This window comes from Budorcas taxicolor, chromosome 21 (genome assembly GCF_023091745.1).
Source record: "Budorcas taxicolor isolate Tak-1 chromosome 21, Takin1.1, whole genome shotgun sequence".
NCBI classification, from domain to species: Eukaryota; Metazoa; Chordata; class Mammalia; order Artiodactyla; family Bovidae; genus Budorcas; species Budorcas taxicolor.
In genome coordinates, this window is record NC_068930.1 from 46,950,680 (window position 1) to 46,963,800 (window position 13,121).

The following is a 13,121-nucleotide window of genomic DNA, read 5'->3' on the forward strand; positions in this document are numbered from 1 at the left end:
TTGAATGTTGAGTTTTACGCCAGCTTTTTTACTCTCCTCTTTGACCTTCATCAAGAGGCTATTTAGTTCCTCTTCACTTTCTGCCATAAGAGTGGTGTCCTCTGTGTATCTGAGGTTATTGGTATTTCTCCCAGAAATCTGGATTGCAGCTTGTGCTTCATCCAGCCCAGCATTTCGCGTGATGTACTCTGCATATAAGTTAAATAAGCAGGGTGAGACTATACAACCTTGATGTACTCCTTTCCCAATTTTAAGCCAGTTCATTGTTTCATGTCTGGTTCTATATTGCTTCAATAAATGAAATTATTTCAATCAAAGATACAGTGTGACTATTTTTTTAAGAACTATAATTTCTCCAGATCTTTCTCCTAAAAATTTATCTGTAGAGTAAAATACAGTATGAGAAAAAATTAAGGCAGTTCGCAGATAGATTTAGACTGGCACAGTCATTCAACCTTAGCCGAAGAAACAACTTTGGTTTTATTTTTATCATCACATTTTGAAATGAATCACTGAAAACAGAGATAGAAATACAGATGGATAGGAAAAGCTGGGCCATCTATTTCGTCTCTTTTTTAGCACAGGGAAGTTTCCTATGTCAAATGCCTGTGAGATATTGTACAATAAAAGCCTTAGATCACAGCATTTCAATCATTTTTGTAAGGTGACTAATTGTTTCTCCAGTTGCTCTCAGCATTGTTCTCTGAATTCCTTTCCAGGAATCCATGTCACACAAGAGGTGTTACCCTTGTGCACAGAAATGGCCAAGGATCTCAAAGGGCTGAGCTTCAATTATTTTTCCATGGTAGTGATGAGTCTATATGAAGTTGGCCGCCCTCTTTACATTGCTTTTTGTGACCAGTGGCACACATTTGTGAGATCTTTACCAAAAACAAGCAGTGGTCTAGTTTGCAACCTTCAGTTCAGTTCAGTCGCTCACTCGTGTCTGACTCTTTGCGACCCCATGAATCGCAGCACACCAGGCCTCCCTGTCCATCACCAACTCCTGGAGTTCACTCAGACTCACGTCCATCGAGTCAGTGATGCCATCCAGCCATCTCATCCTCTGTCGTCCCCTTCTCCTCCTGCCCCCAATTCCTCCCACCATCAGAGTCTTTTCCAATGAGCCAACTCTTTGCATGAGGTGGCCAAAGTACTGGAGTTTCAGCTTTAGCATCATTCCTTCCAAAGAAATCCCAGGGCTGATCTCCTTGCAGTCCAAGGGACTCTCAAGAGTCTTCTCCAACACCACAGTTCAAAAGCATCAATTCTTCGGCACTCAGCCCTCTTCACAGTCCAACTCTCACATCCATACGTGACTACTGGAAAAACCATAGCCTTGACTAGAAGGACCTTAGTCAGCAAAGTAATGTCTCTGCTTTTGAATATACTATCTAGGTTGGTCATAACTTTTCTTCCAAGGAGTAAGCGTCTTTTAATTTCATGGCTGCAATCACCATCTGCAGTGATTTTGGAGCCACCAAAAATAAAGTCTGACACTGTTTCCCCATCTATTTCCCATGAAGTGATGGGACCGGATGCCATGATCTTCGTTTTCTGAATGTTGAGCTTTAAGCCAACTTTTTCACTCTCCTCTTTCACTTTTATTAAGAGGCTTTTTAGTTCCTCTTCACTTTCTGCCATAAGAGTGGTGTCATCTGCATATCTGAGGTTATTGAGATTTCTCCCAGCAATCTTGATTCCAGCTTGTGTTTCTTCCAGCCCAGCGTTTCTCATGATGTACTCTGCATATAAGTTAAATAAGCAGGGTGACGATATATAGCCTTGACGCACTCCTTCTCCTATTGAAACCAGTCTGTTGTTTCATGTCCAGTTCTAACTGTTGCTTCCTGGCCTGCATACAGATTTCTCAAGAGGCAGGTCAGGTGGTCTGGTATTCCCATCTCTTTCAGAATTTTCCACTGTTTATTGTGATCCACACAGTCAAAGGCTTTGGCATAGTCAATAAAGCAGAAATAGATGTTTTTCTGGAACTCTCTTGCTTTTTCCATGATCCAGCGGATGTTGGCAATTTGATCTCTGGTTCCTCTGCCGTTTCTAAAACCAGCTTGAACATCAGGAAGTTCATGGTTCACGTATTGCTGAAGTCTGGCTTGGAGAATTTTGAGCGTTACTTTACTAGCATGTGAGATGAGTGCAACTGTGCAGTAGTTACAGCATTCTTGGTTAAAAACTAACAGGGACCTGGGATCAGACATGCCACTTTGGCATCTAATGGTGCAGATTCATTATTTTAATGGGATTTCCAAAAGAATAATTTGTGTGGGGTGTTTCTTCATTATTCCCATAGTGTTGAGAAGGGGAAGAATGGGGATAGCATTTGGAAAGACTTTTGTTTTTAAGTTCTCTTTTAAAAATTATTTTATCACTACTTTTTATTGAAGTATAGTTGATTTACAGTGTTGTGCCAATTTCTGCAGTACAGCAAAGTGACTCAGTTATTTACTTATATGCATTCTTTTTTAATATTCTTTTCCATTATGGTTTATCACAGGATATTGAATGCAGGTCTCTGTGCTAAACACTAAGACCTTGTTGTTTATCCATCTTACATGTAATATTTTGCATCTGCCAACCCCAAACTCCTAGTCCATCCCTCTCCTCCCCCCTCCTCCTTGGCCACCACAAGTCTGTTATATGTGTCTATGAATCTGCTTCTGTTTTGTAGGGAGGTTCATTTGTTCATATTTTAGTGATATCATATGGTATTTGTCTTTTACTTTATAACTTTACTTAGTATGATAATCTCAGGTTGTATTAAGTTCTTTGACTACTGTTCAGTATCTCTCAATGATTTCATATTTAGTTGCTTGGGAATATTGTATACTTTATTGAAAGATATAGAACCAATACATTTCTATTGTCTAATGTTCTTTTCTAATCATCGACTCTCTATATTCAGTTTCATTTTCTTCCCCCCAACCATTAAAGAATATTCTTAGGTCTCTAGGTATTTCTTCAAATTCTGTGATACCTGCAAACCTCTGACTTGGCACTCGTCTGTGTTGTCATTAATATGCTCCATGCCTTCTCTTTCTCAATCTATTAATAAATAGGCTAACACTAGATTTAGTATTTCCTTTGTGCTTTCCACCAGCCACACTCTTTCTTCCCAAACTGAAAATGCTCCATGTAACATTATCCTTAGTTTATAGCATTTGACGTAATTCTTAATCCTTATGCAAGTCAATTAGTTTGGACGAAAAAAGGTCACATGAACCAATACATAGATTGTGGAAACTTCAGTTACATGAATATAGTCATTTTAGTATTTTTAAAGTTTTTCCTCAATATCTAGAGCATTCATAATTAGCTCCTGTGGAAAAGAACAAAATACAAATTCTAGAATGATTTGAGATCTTCCATTTCATAAGCTACCCATTTCCTTTACAGAGTCCTGATTCGCCCTTTTAAGCAACTGGTATTTTATGGCACTCTTTTTTTTTTTTTTTTTTCCCCACGATTGTGTCTATAAAACCAGAGAGTGTGCAAGAGGCCTCGGTTGGCCATGGACATGAAGAGTAGAAGGTCATCTCTGACTCCGCTTTTCCTACATGTTGTGGAAATCTGGCAACTACCCAGCAACTGACTCACACTTGGTCTTTCTGTAGGAGAATATATAATTAAATAATAAAGAAGTAGAAATTTTAAGGCTGTTGAGAAATGTTAACGGGCATGTGGGATTTAGTGAAGCACACAAAAAGACCTTAAGAGCTCCTTTGGTCCACAGTGTACATGTACTCAGCACTGGCCTTTTTCCTTCACCACAGGCAAGCATGCCACTGGGAAGACTTCATTCCCTGTTTTATCTGGTGTTCTGGGGAACTCTAAAGCCACAGGGATCACAACAGCTGCAATAAATAAAGCATCTCTTCAATACATTTCCTTGCCAAATATTATTCAGCATTCTTTTGGCCTTGGTTTGATAGAAAACAGCATGGTGAACTTACTACCTCTCCTTTTAGTACAGTGAGCCCCAAGTATCTATGAAAAATTTAACAATTCAAGCCTGCATGTAAGCAAAATCACTGTTCTTTCTATTTTAAAATTATTAAGACAAAATACAGAGAACCAAAAAAAGTAATGTAGGAAGTCTTATCCCTATTGAAGAGGTATTGAATTAGTACTAGGCTTTTTTATTCTCCTCAGGGTGAAGATAATAAGAAGCAACCAGAGTATGTGTCCATGCAAACGTATGGGTTGGAAGGGGACTCTTTAAAAAAAAATAAATGTTACATATGTGGCAGTACGAGGAAGAATATTATTAAGGAATTTCACAGAATTTTTATATAAAGTCTCATGATACAATATTATGATCTCAGGGATATATTGTGATATTTACTGAGTCTTCTGAGAGTTCATTTATTCAGGTTATATTTTAAGGAGGAACTTATAAGATTCAGATCTAAAATATAATTCTGTAATATGCCCAGCTGATCCCATTAAATCCAAGCTGAAAAGGAGCAGTATAATGATGTGAACAATTCCCATTCTCTGTGTTGTTACACCTCACTTGAAATGCATTCCTTCCAGATTAAAACAGCCATTCCTCTTTGTTTCTCTCTCCAGGCTGAGGTTCAACTATGCTACCTGGAAGCACAAAGAGATGCTGTTGAGCAGATGTCCCTCAAGCTGTACAGCGAGCAGTATACCAGCAGCAGCAAACGGAAAGAAGAGTTTGCTGATATGTCAAAAGTTCATTCAGGAGGAGGCAATGGGTAGGGAACTATTCTTTTTGTTGTTTTATTCTCATTAATCTCTACTTTTTTCAATGATGTTCCTCTGGTCGGTGTTAGGCGGGCATTTCCTCCCAAGCTAGCAAGAGAAGTGCAATAGACAAGGTATTTATGTTCTTTTCCATTCATGCCAGAATTGAAGACTATGGATTTTATCAGTCTGTCATCTCACCCAGGACTTCCTAACTTTGGTATTATTTGTTCGAAACAGTCTTGTGATTTTCTGAGCATTTCTGTCACTACATTGTGCCTATAATTTTCTCAGTGTATTTCCCTCTCTTTAAACCTCATAGTTTAAATTCTATCTAAGCAAATTTTAAACACCAGAACCTCAATAGAAACTGGTAGAACATAATTTTTTGAAAATATAGATATTTAATAATTGTTTAGGGACTATGGACTAACTGGTTAGCATCACATGAAGTCAAATGGAATGGTGGACTAGAGCTTATTGTCTGTGTTACATGAAATGACCCAGCAACTTCAATGACCCACCAACAGTTTCATTCAGCCTGAGATCTATGGCTATATTTATATTATACTAACTACCCATGCTACTGAATAGTTAAGTTATGCATTCAAATATTTCCAAATTACTTCAAAATTATGCAAACATTCTCACTGTGTGTGTATGTGTGTGTGTATATATATATATATATATGATACATATATGAGATTTATAAAATACTATTATTTTAAAAATTCTTTTCTGGTGTAATTTTAATATTTAGTAGGTGATTATTAAAGACTAAAAGAGTATAATGAAATTTAATCATTTCATAATTTTAATGACTTGATAATAATTATACTCATTAAAATGGAAAAAGTAACCTATTTTGCTTTTATGCTTGAGCCAGACAACAAGGGAGAGAAACTGTTCCCCCAAGTTCCATAACATGTTAACAGCGTAGTATAAACCTATGGGGAGTGACTCTAGCCAAAATATTCCTTCACAAGGCGAGAGAAAAGAAGTCTTTCCATGCACTTGCTTTCTTTTTTCTCTTATGTGCTTATAGTTCTGATGTGACTTAAAATTCTCATTCAGATTTTGAGGATAAATTAACAACACAGGTTACAAATTCTGTCTTGTGATAGAACCCGAGGTCTAAGAATGCAAGAAAAGAATTCGAGTTGTAATTCTTTTTAGAGAATGGGCAAGGGCTTTTTAACTTTTAAAATTTACCTATCTCTACAGTTTGTTGCTCTTTTAAGATATTTTTATTTTTTTTTAATTTTAAAATCTTTAATTCTTATTTTTAATATATAGATATGTGAGCATGTATTTGATTCATCTTCTATGATTCAGAAGACATTTATTCACAAGAGGAAAAGCATGACAGCAAATTAGAGAGAAAAGGTTAAATATTCGAGCGTGAACAATAAGCTATTTTGAGGCCTTAACGTGCTTTAATTTCTCTAAATGCCTAAATAGTCCCTGGTGTACCCACCACCACAAACTTTAGGTCACATTTTCATGTTTTCTAAAAGCCCTAGGGATTGAGCTGGTACCACGTGCTTCTGACCTCAGATTCCAAGGGCCCAACCTGAGTATTTACTCTGGGCTCCACAAATCATAAATCTGCCCTGGGAATGGCTTAGTTAACAACAAGCATTGTTCTGTGAAGTGGGAGTAGGTGAACTTGCCTGATATCCTTTGTTTATGCTCCTTAGGGTGCTGAAGGCTGTACATTGTCAGGAAATTTAAGAGTGTGCTGAAGAAAAGGCAGCTATTTAATACTAAGGACAAAAACCATATACTCCTTTCTATTTTCTGTTTACATACAGAAAACCATTGTTTGAGAAATGTATGTGGGTGAGGTTATCTGGGGTGTCCTGCTCCTGAGACCCTATGCTCCCACAGTTGAATCTGTAATTCTGAAACCTTAAGAACACAGCCTTCTAAAATTATCTGCTCCAATGATACATAAACTTCATTAACAGTTCCTTTTGTTACACAGAGTGAGCATTGTTTCTCATAAGATATTGTGGGAATAATGTGGGCCTTCTAGGGTCTTCATTCCATATGCAGATAGATATCCAATCCACTGAAGAGAACATTAAGTTGGTGATGCAATCCATATGTTTTTATTTCCTCCTCCAGCCTATGTCCATGCAAAGGAGCATATGTAGTTGAAAAATGTATAAGGTTACTCCAGGGAAGACTCAGCTGCTAGATTGAATGGAGATCTTAAATGTCCATTTTTGTGTAACCAAAATATTGTTTAGAAATGAATTTATAACCTTTCTGGCTTGATGAAAAGCTGCATATCAAGGTGATCTAACACAGCTTGTGTACAACCATGAAATGTGTGTTTGACAGTCATGAGTATGTGTGGGGGGAAGATTTCCCTGACAGGATGTGACGCTATGTGAGCTGTAGTAACAGAGTGTGTCCCTCTGTGGGAGACACTGGGCCCTGGTTCCTAAGTAGCAAAGTAGGGAACCGTCACTTCCTGGAGGGACCTACAGTGCTTGAGTCACTGATGATTCTCAAAGGGAGCAGGTTGGTGCTTTTGACTCCTGTTGATTTAAATGAAAGCTTATAAATTGTCTTGTTTCTTTCATCCAATAAATATTCACTGAAGGCATACTATGTACATGGCACAATTTTCTGAGTAGATTTCATCAAGAACACTCTTTTGTAAATTTTGTAAAGTATAACCATCTGTCTTTCTGACACCTCTTTCTATTAAGGGGTTGTCTGATTTCATTTTTATAATGAATTTCAAAATCTTGTTTATTTTAGTAAGTAGTATTCTCCTTCCCGTCAAGACCTAGAGTAGATTACAAAGCATGTCTTTTGTTTAGCTTATAAATAATAGAATTGAGAGGCAAAAAGGCTGGTGACTGGCTTGTCCGGGACCTCGCCTCAGAGCCCTGAGTCATGATGCAGAGAACAGTCCATGAAGTCACACTTTGCCCTCTCTCTGAAAATTTAGCTCAGACCCTTGATAAACTCTTTTCCCCCTAAATCACATGTTATGCATGTTCCATATGGTATATGAAATTTGAATTATGGTATTGTCCTACTGTAGAGAAACAGAAGAGTCTTAAGGCAGTTTCATTTAAGCCACAAGAAGTTTGGACAAAAACACTGCAAAGCAGGCTTAAATGAAAAATTAAATTCATTAATTTGACAAATATTATTAAATACCTCCTCTATGAAGTGCAGAGTTTAAAAGGCAAAAATGAAATGGTCCCTGCCCCTGAGAAGCTCACCGTTTATTTAGTAAGAGGAAGCAGATCTATAGACAGCATAGAATGAAGGATCAAAGTGATGAGTTAGGAATCTGCTTGGAGTAGGGAGCAGGGCTCATGGAAGGTGGTGCTCAGTTCTGATGGTGGTGGGGAGAATTGGAGCAGGTCAGGAGTGATAGAGAGAGACGGGACTCTGGAGGTGATTTTCAGAAGAGGGCTAGGTCAGGGGAAGAATTTTCCAATTTAATCTGAACAAACATGTATTGAACACTTACAAAGACAGACAGACCATAGTCCCTACCTTCATGAAATTTACAGTCTATCAAGAGAGCAGCATTAAATCAGTATTTCTCTGTATCACGAAGAAGGGGAGGCAGAGGGTTCCAGGGAAGCTTAGAGCAAACAACGTGTGGACTCCATGAGGCAGGGCCATGTCTGTCACATTCACCACACTAGGCACTGCATCCTGGAGTGTGCTCGGTGCCCAGTGAATGCTGGTGCATAAATGAAAAGCTAAAACGAATCTAGGGCTCAGAGGGAACAAGGGTGTGAAATCATTATGCTGCTTGCCGTTCCATATGACAGGAGAGCAAGGTAGAAAGTCAGAGGGAGTAATGCAAAATAAGGCTTAGGAAGAAAGTGAAGTTGAGATCCTGGAGTTAATCACTGAGTTCATGGTCCTTAACTAGGACACATCAAGATTTCCTAGGGAACTTTTAAGTTGAAAATTGCCTGCCCATATCACCTCCCTCAAAATTCTGATTCAGGAGGCAGGAGTGGACCAAAATATATTATACTTGATGCCCACTGCCAGTTGAGATCATTGCTCCAGTGGTTTTCAAAGAATGATCTCTAGACCAGCAGCATTAGTATCTCCTGGGAATCTGTTAGAAATTGCAAATCCTGGGTCCCTTTCCAGATGTACTAAATTGGAGAATCTGAAGGTGGAGACCAATAATAGATTAGAAATTAATGGGAGATGTGGAGACTTGATTGGAGGCTAAAGCCAGAAAGAGCCGATTAACCTTGGATAAGGCAAGTAAGAGAGAGAAAAGGGCCATTCTAATGTGGGGAGAGAAAGAAAATAAGAAGACTTAGATTCAGATGATTTTTGTGTCATTGAGCATTTCATGATTCTTGAGCAGGCTCTACTAGGCACTGGGGTTGTAGAGGCAGTGGGACACAAAGAGTGAGGCTGGCCCAGGGTCAGAGGTGACAGCCAGTGTTTCCCACAGCAGAGACAATGTATACAGACAGCTGGAACCAGTCAGGGATTCCAGCAAGAATAGGCTGGCAATTTTAAAACTATTCTGGCAGCACTCTGGAGAATGGACTGGCATGGGCAAGACTAGACAGTGCTTGGTTAAGAAGCTATTCCAGTCATCCAAGTGAGAAATTGTTCTGGCCTGAAGACAGCAGGAATGAAAATGGAAGGAAGTTGAAGATAGAACCTGGTCCCTGAGTGGATGAGGGACATTAAGGGAGGTGGGGTTTAAGACAGACCTCTGTGTTTCAGGCTTTTGCACAAATGGACATGGTATTCAATGCAGGGGAGGAGCAGGGGGCCTGAGAGGAACTGACTGTTTGGGACAAAGTTCTTTTTTATGGTCTGCCAAACATCTAAGTAAAAATGCCCAGGAAGCAGATCTGAAGCTCAGGGATGTCTTGGGCTCCTCAACCATCAACAAGGACAGTATGGTGACTATGAGGTAGCAGGGGCTGAGGGAGGTGGCAGCTTACCTTGCGGTAGCATGTCCCCACAAAACCTACCTCAGGGAGACGTAGCAATCTCTTTAAGAATGATCATTTTAAAAGATATGGCTAATAGGAACATTTTTATTTCAGCTAGAATCTTTCAGGCTGTATTATACAAGTCTTTTAAAATAAAATTTGTATGTGTGCCAAGTCACTTCAGTCATGTCTTGACTCTGTGTGACCCTATGGACTGCCAGGCTCTACTGCAGCCTGCCAGGCTCTACTGCACATGGGATTCTCCAGGCAAGAATACTAGAGTGGGTTGTTTGCCCTTCTCCAGGGGAACTTCCCACCCCAGGGGTCAAACTCACATCTCTTAGGTCTACCTGCATTGGCAGGTGAGTTCTTTACCACTGGTGCCCTCTGGGAAACCCAAAATAAAACCATAGCATTGAAAATTCCAAGGTGATATCTTGATTGGCAGGAATTGAGAACTACTGTTGATTATTATTTTCTGTCTTCAAGCTGCTGGTAGAACCTTCTGATTCCAGGTATTAGAATGTATTAGGTCTGCTCAGATTGCTTCTAACTACATAAAAAAATTTTTTTTTAGGGATGTATATTTTCTCTAGTCTAAATTCTTGAAGGAGGAGAGAGAGCATACAGGATTAAAAATTAAAGATCAGAATTCAAGTTATTATATACTTTGGCCACCTGATGTGAGAGCATACTCATTGAAAAGACCCTGATGCTGGGAAAGACTGAAGGCAGGAGGAGAAGGGGATGAAAGAGGACAAGATGGTTGGCTGACATCACTGACTCAATGGACATGAGTTTGAGCAAACTCTGGGAGATGGTGAAGGACAAGGAAACCTGGCATGCTATAGTCCATGGGGTCACAAAGAGTCAGACGGACACAACTGAGTGACTAAACAACAACATCATGTAGGGATATGTGTGTGCACATGTGTGTGCGTGTGTGTGCACACATATTAAGGGTTACTATAAATAACACTATGGAGTAGAAGAGTAGGGAGATGTTTCCTGACTCTGATTCCGGCGATCCAGAGGGAATTTCAAAGAGCCTTCTGTTCTTATGTAAAGTTCTAGAAGATACTTTAGTCTCAGTCATATGCCAGCCTCTGGCTGAGGGGAAATTTGGGCAATGTCCACAGATGGATATGTAGTCAAGGTTTGTTCCCTATAAGAATGTAGAAGTATTCGTCCCACATCATGTAACATTTTAAAGTAAATTTTACCTTCAAATACAAACAGTATACACAGGTTATTTCCAAGCACAACAAGTTGAACTAAATGAACTTTAACTAGACGAAAGGTTAAAAGTTTGGCAGTAAAAATAAATCCATTTTCCTTTAGGAAATGAAGTATTCCTGAATCATTGTGATAATGTACACACACACACACACACACACACACACACACACACACATATACATATAAAACACTCCCAAAGAGGAATAGTATTGACAGATGAAAGCAAATATATCACTATTTAAAACATTATTTGATTAAAGATCAAATAAGCAATAAGATACACTGAATGACTTCAAATACCTGAGAAGGGGTGTAATCACCTCTGGGTTTCATTGCAATAGGATGATCTTTCTGGGTTTCTGTTGAGCCAAAGGCCAAAAATATCCTTGTGCAGCTGGGTGAACATTCCTGCTCACTTATATTCTCTTTCTTTCAATGAACATTTTGAATTTCTGCTCAGTGGTTGTTTTTGGAACATTGTTGCATATTAATAAAATGTTTTCTTTTTGGTACACACCAGTCATAAACTGTGTGCTGATGCTGGGAATACTCTCCCAGATAAATCACTAGATGATCCAAGGCGACCTTATTTCTACCCTGCATTTCTACCTACTTCCCCTGATTTTTACCCTGTCTCAAACTAATGAACAACTGATCAGTGTTCAGTTCAGGTTCTTTTTGCTCCTTCCGTTGTGTTCTGATGTTATCACATAGTAAGATCACAATGCATCCTATAGCCAAAGGAGCAAAAAGTGCCTGACTACCTTCTGAAAAACTGATATTCTGGGCACTATGATTATTAAAATAAGTCTTCCCGGCTGTAAAAAGAATCTCACCAGTATAAATATTCCTTTGGGATCATAATATCATATGCTTCTAATGTTCAAATACATTAAACTAATTTTAGACCTAGACAGTCTTCCACTTCAGTAATCTAATGCCATCCATACCAAGAGCCAACAAAGGATGAACTAGAGAGGTAGTGGCATAATTACTGGGGAAGTATTATTTCAAAGTTGAGTAAAGTCAAACTATTTATTTATTTATTTATATAACTCCTTTCCATCTTAACAATGCTGAAACAATTTCTGTGCTGCTTTGGAAAGTTTATGGGGTCAACTGAAGAAGGAAAGAGGTATGAGAGAGTCTAAGACAAATCTAATCTACCTCATTTTAATGTGCAGAGCTTAACTCTTTTCTTGAAAATGTATTCCTTTATGCATTCCCACATCACTTTCACAAAGGATTTAAGTCAACTTACCAAAAATATTTACAATAAAATAGAATAAATATTCGACTGAAGTCAGTTAGGTAAAAGTAAAATGTGTACCAGAAAACAAAAAAGTGCATCTTCTGTGCATGTCCTCAAGAAGGGCAATGATTTGGCTCTAAGTTTTCCACATCCAAAGGAAAGAGTGAAATCTCATCCATCAGAAAATTCTAGTGTCCTAAGATTAAAAATAATATATATCTGGGGAAGCACACTGAGTCCTGGGAGGGATTTCTCCTGTAGTTCTTTCAGAAGACAGGCCTCTGTAATACTCCATCTCTTCCCTGGTGCCTCAGATGGTTAAGAACCTGCCCGCAATGCAGGAGACCTGAGTTTGATCCCTGAGTTGGGAGGATCTCCAGGAGAAAGGAATGACAACCCACTCCAGTATTCTTGCCTGAGAAATCTCATGGACAGAGGAGCCTGGTGGGCTACAGTCCATGGAGTCGCAAAGAGTCGGACATGACTAAGCAGCTAATACTTTCAGAAGAGAAACCAAATTCCCAAGGCAATTTTTTGATGTAGGCTGCAGAAGTGATGTCAAAGCACAGTTCAGTTAAGAGCCAATTTACAGGATAGATGAAATCATATTGGGAGAGATCTCCATAGTAATTCTTCCACAAAGATTTTGTTAGAAATTGGGTGGCAGAGAGTTATTCCTGTGTTATTTACCTCCTGAGCTTCCCGGGTGGCACACTGGTAAAGTATCCACCTGCCAATGCAGCAGACACATGAGACAGGAGACATGAGTTTGATCCCTGGGTTGGGAAGATCCCCTGGAGGAGGATGGCAGCCTACTCTAGTATTCTTGCCTGGGAAATACCATGGACAGAGAAATCTGGCGGACTATAGTCTGTGGGGTCTCAAAGAGTCGGCCACGACTGGAGTGACTGAGCACACACATTTTTATCCCCTGCCCTAACCTT

General features: G+C 39.1%; 1 protein-coding gene across 1 annotated transcript in view; it reads left to right on the forward strand.

The window, feature by feature from the left end:
* AKAP6 (A-kinase anchoring protein 6) overlaps nt 1–13,121 on the forward strand; it is a 391,164-nt gene that overhangs the window by 251,436 nt on the left and 126,607 nt on the right. The window contains exon 7 of the mRNA XM_052659736.1: nt 4,591–4,739. Within this exon, the coding sequence (XP_052515696.1) occupies nt 4,591–4,739 (149 nt within the window). The remainder of the gene's footprint in view (nt 1–4,590; nt 4,740–13,121) is intronic.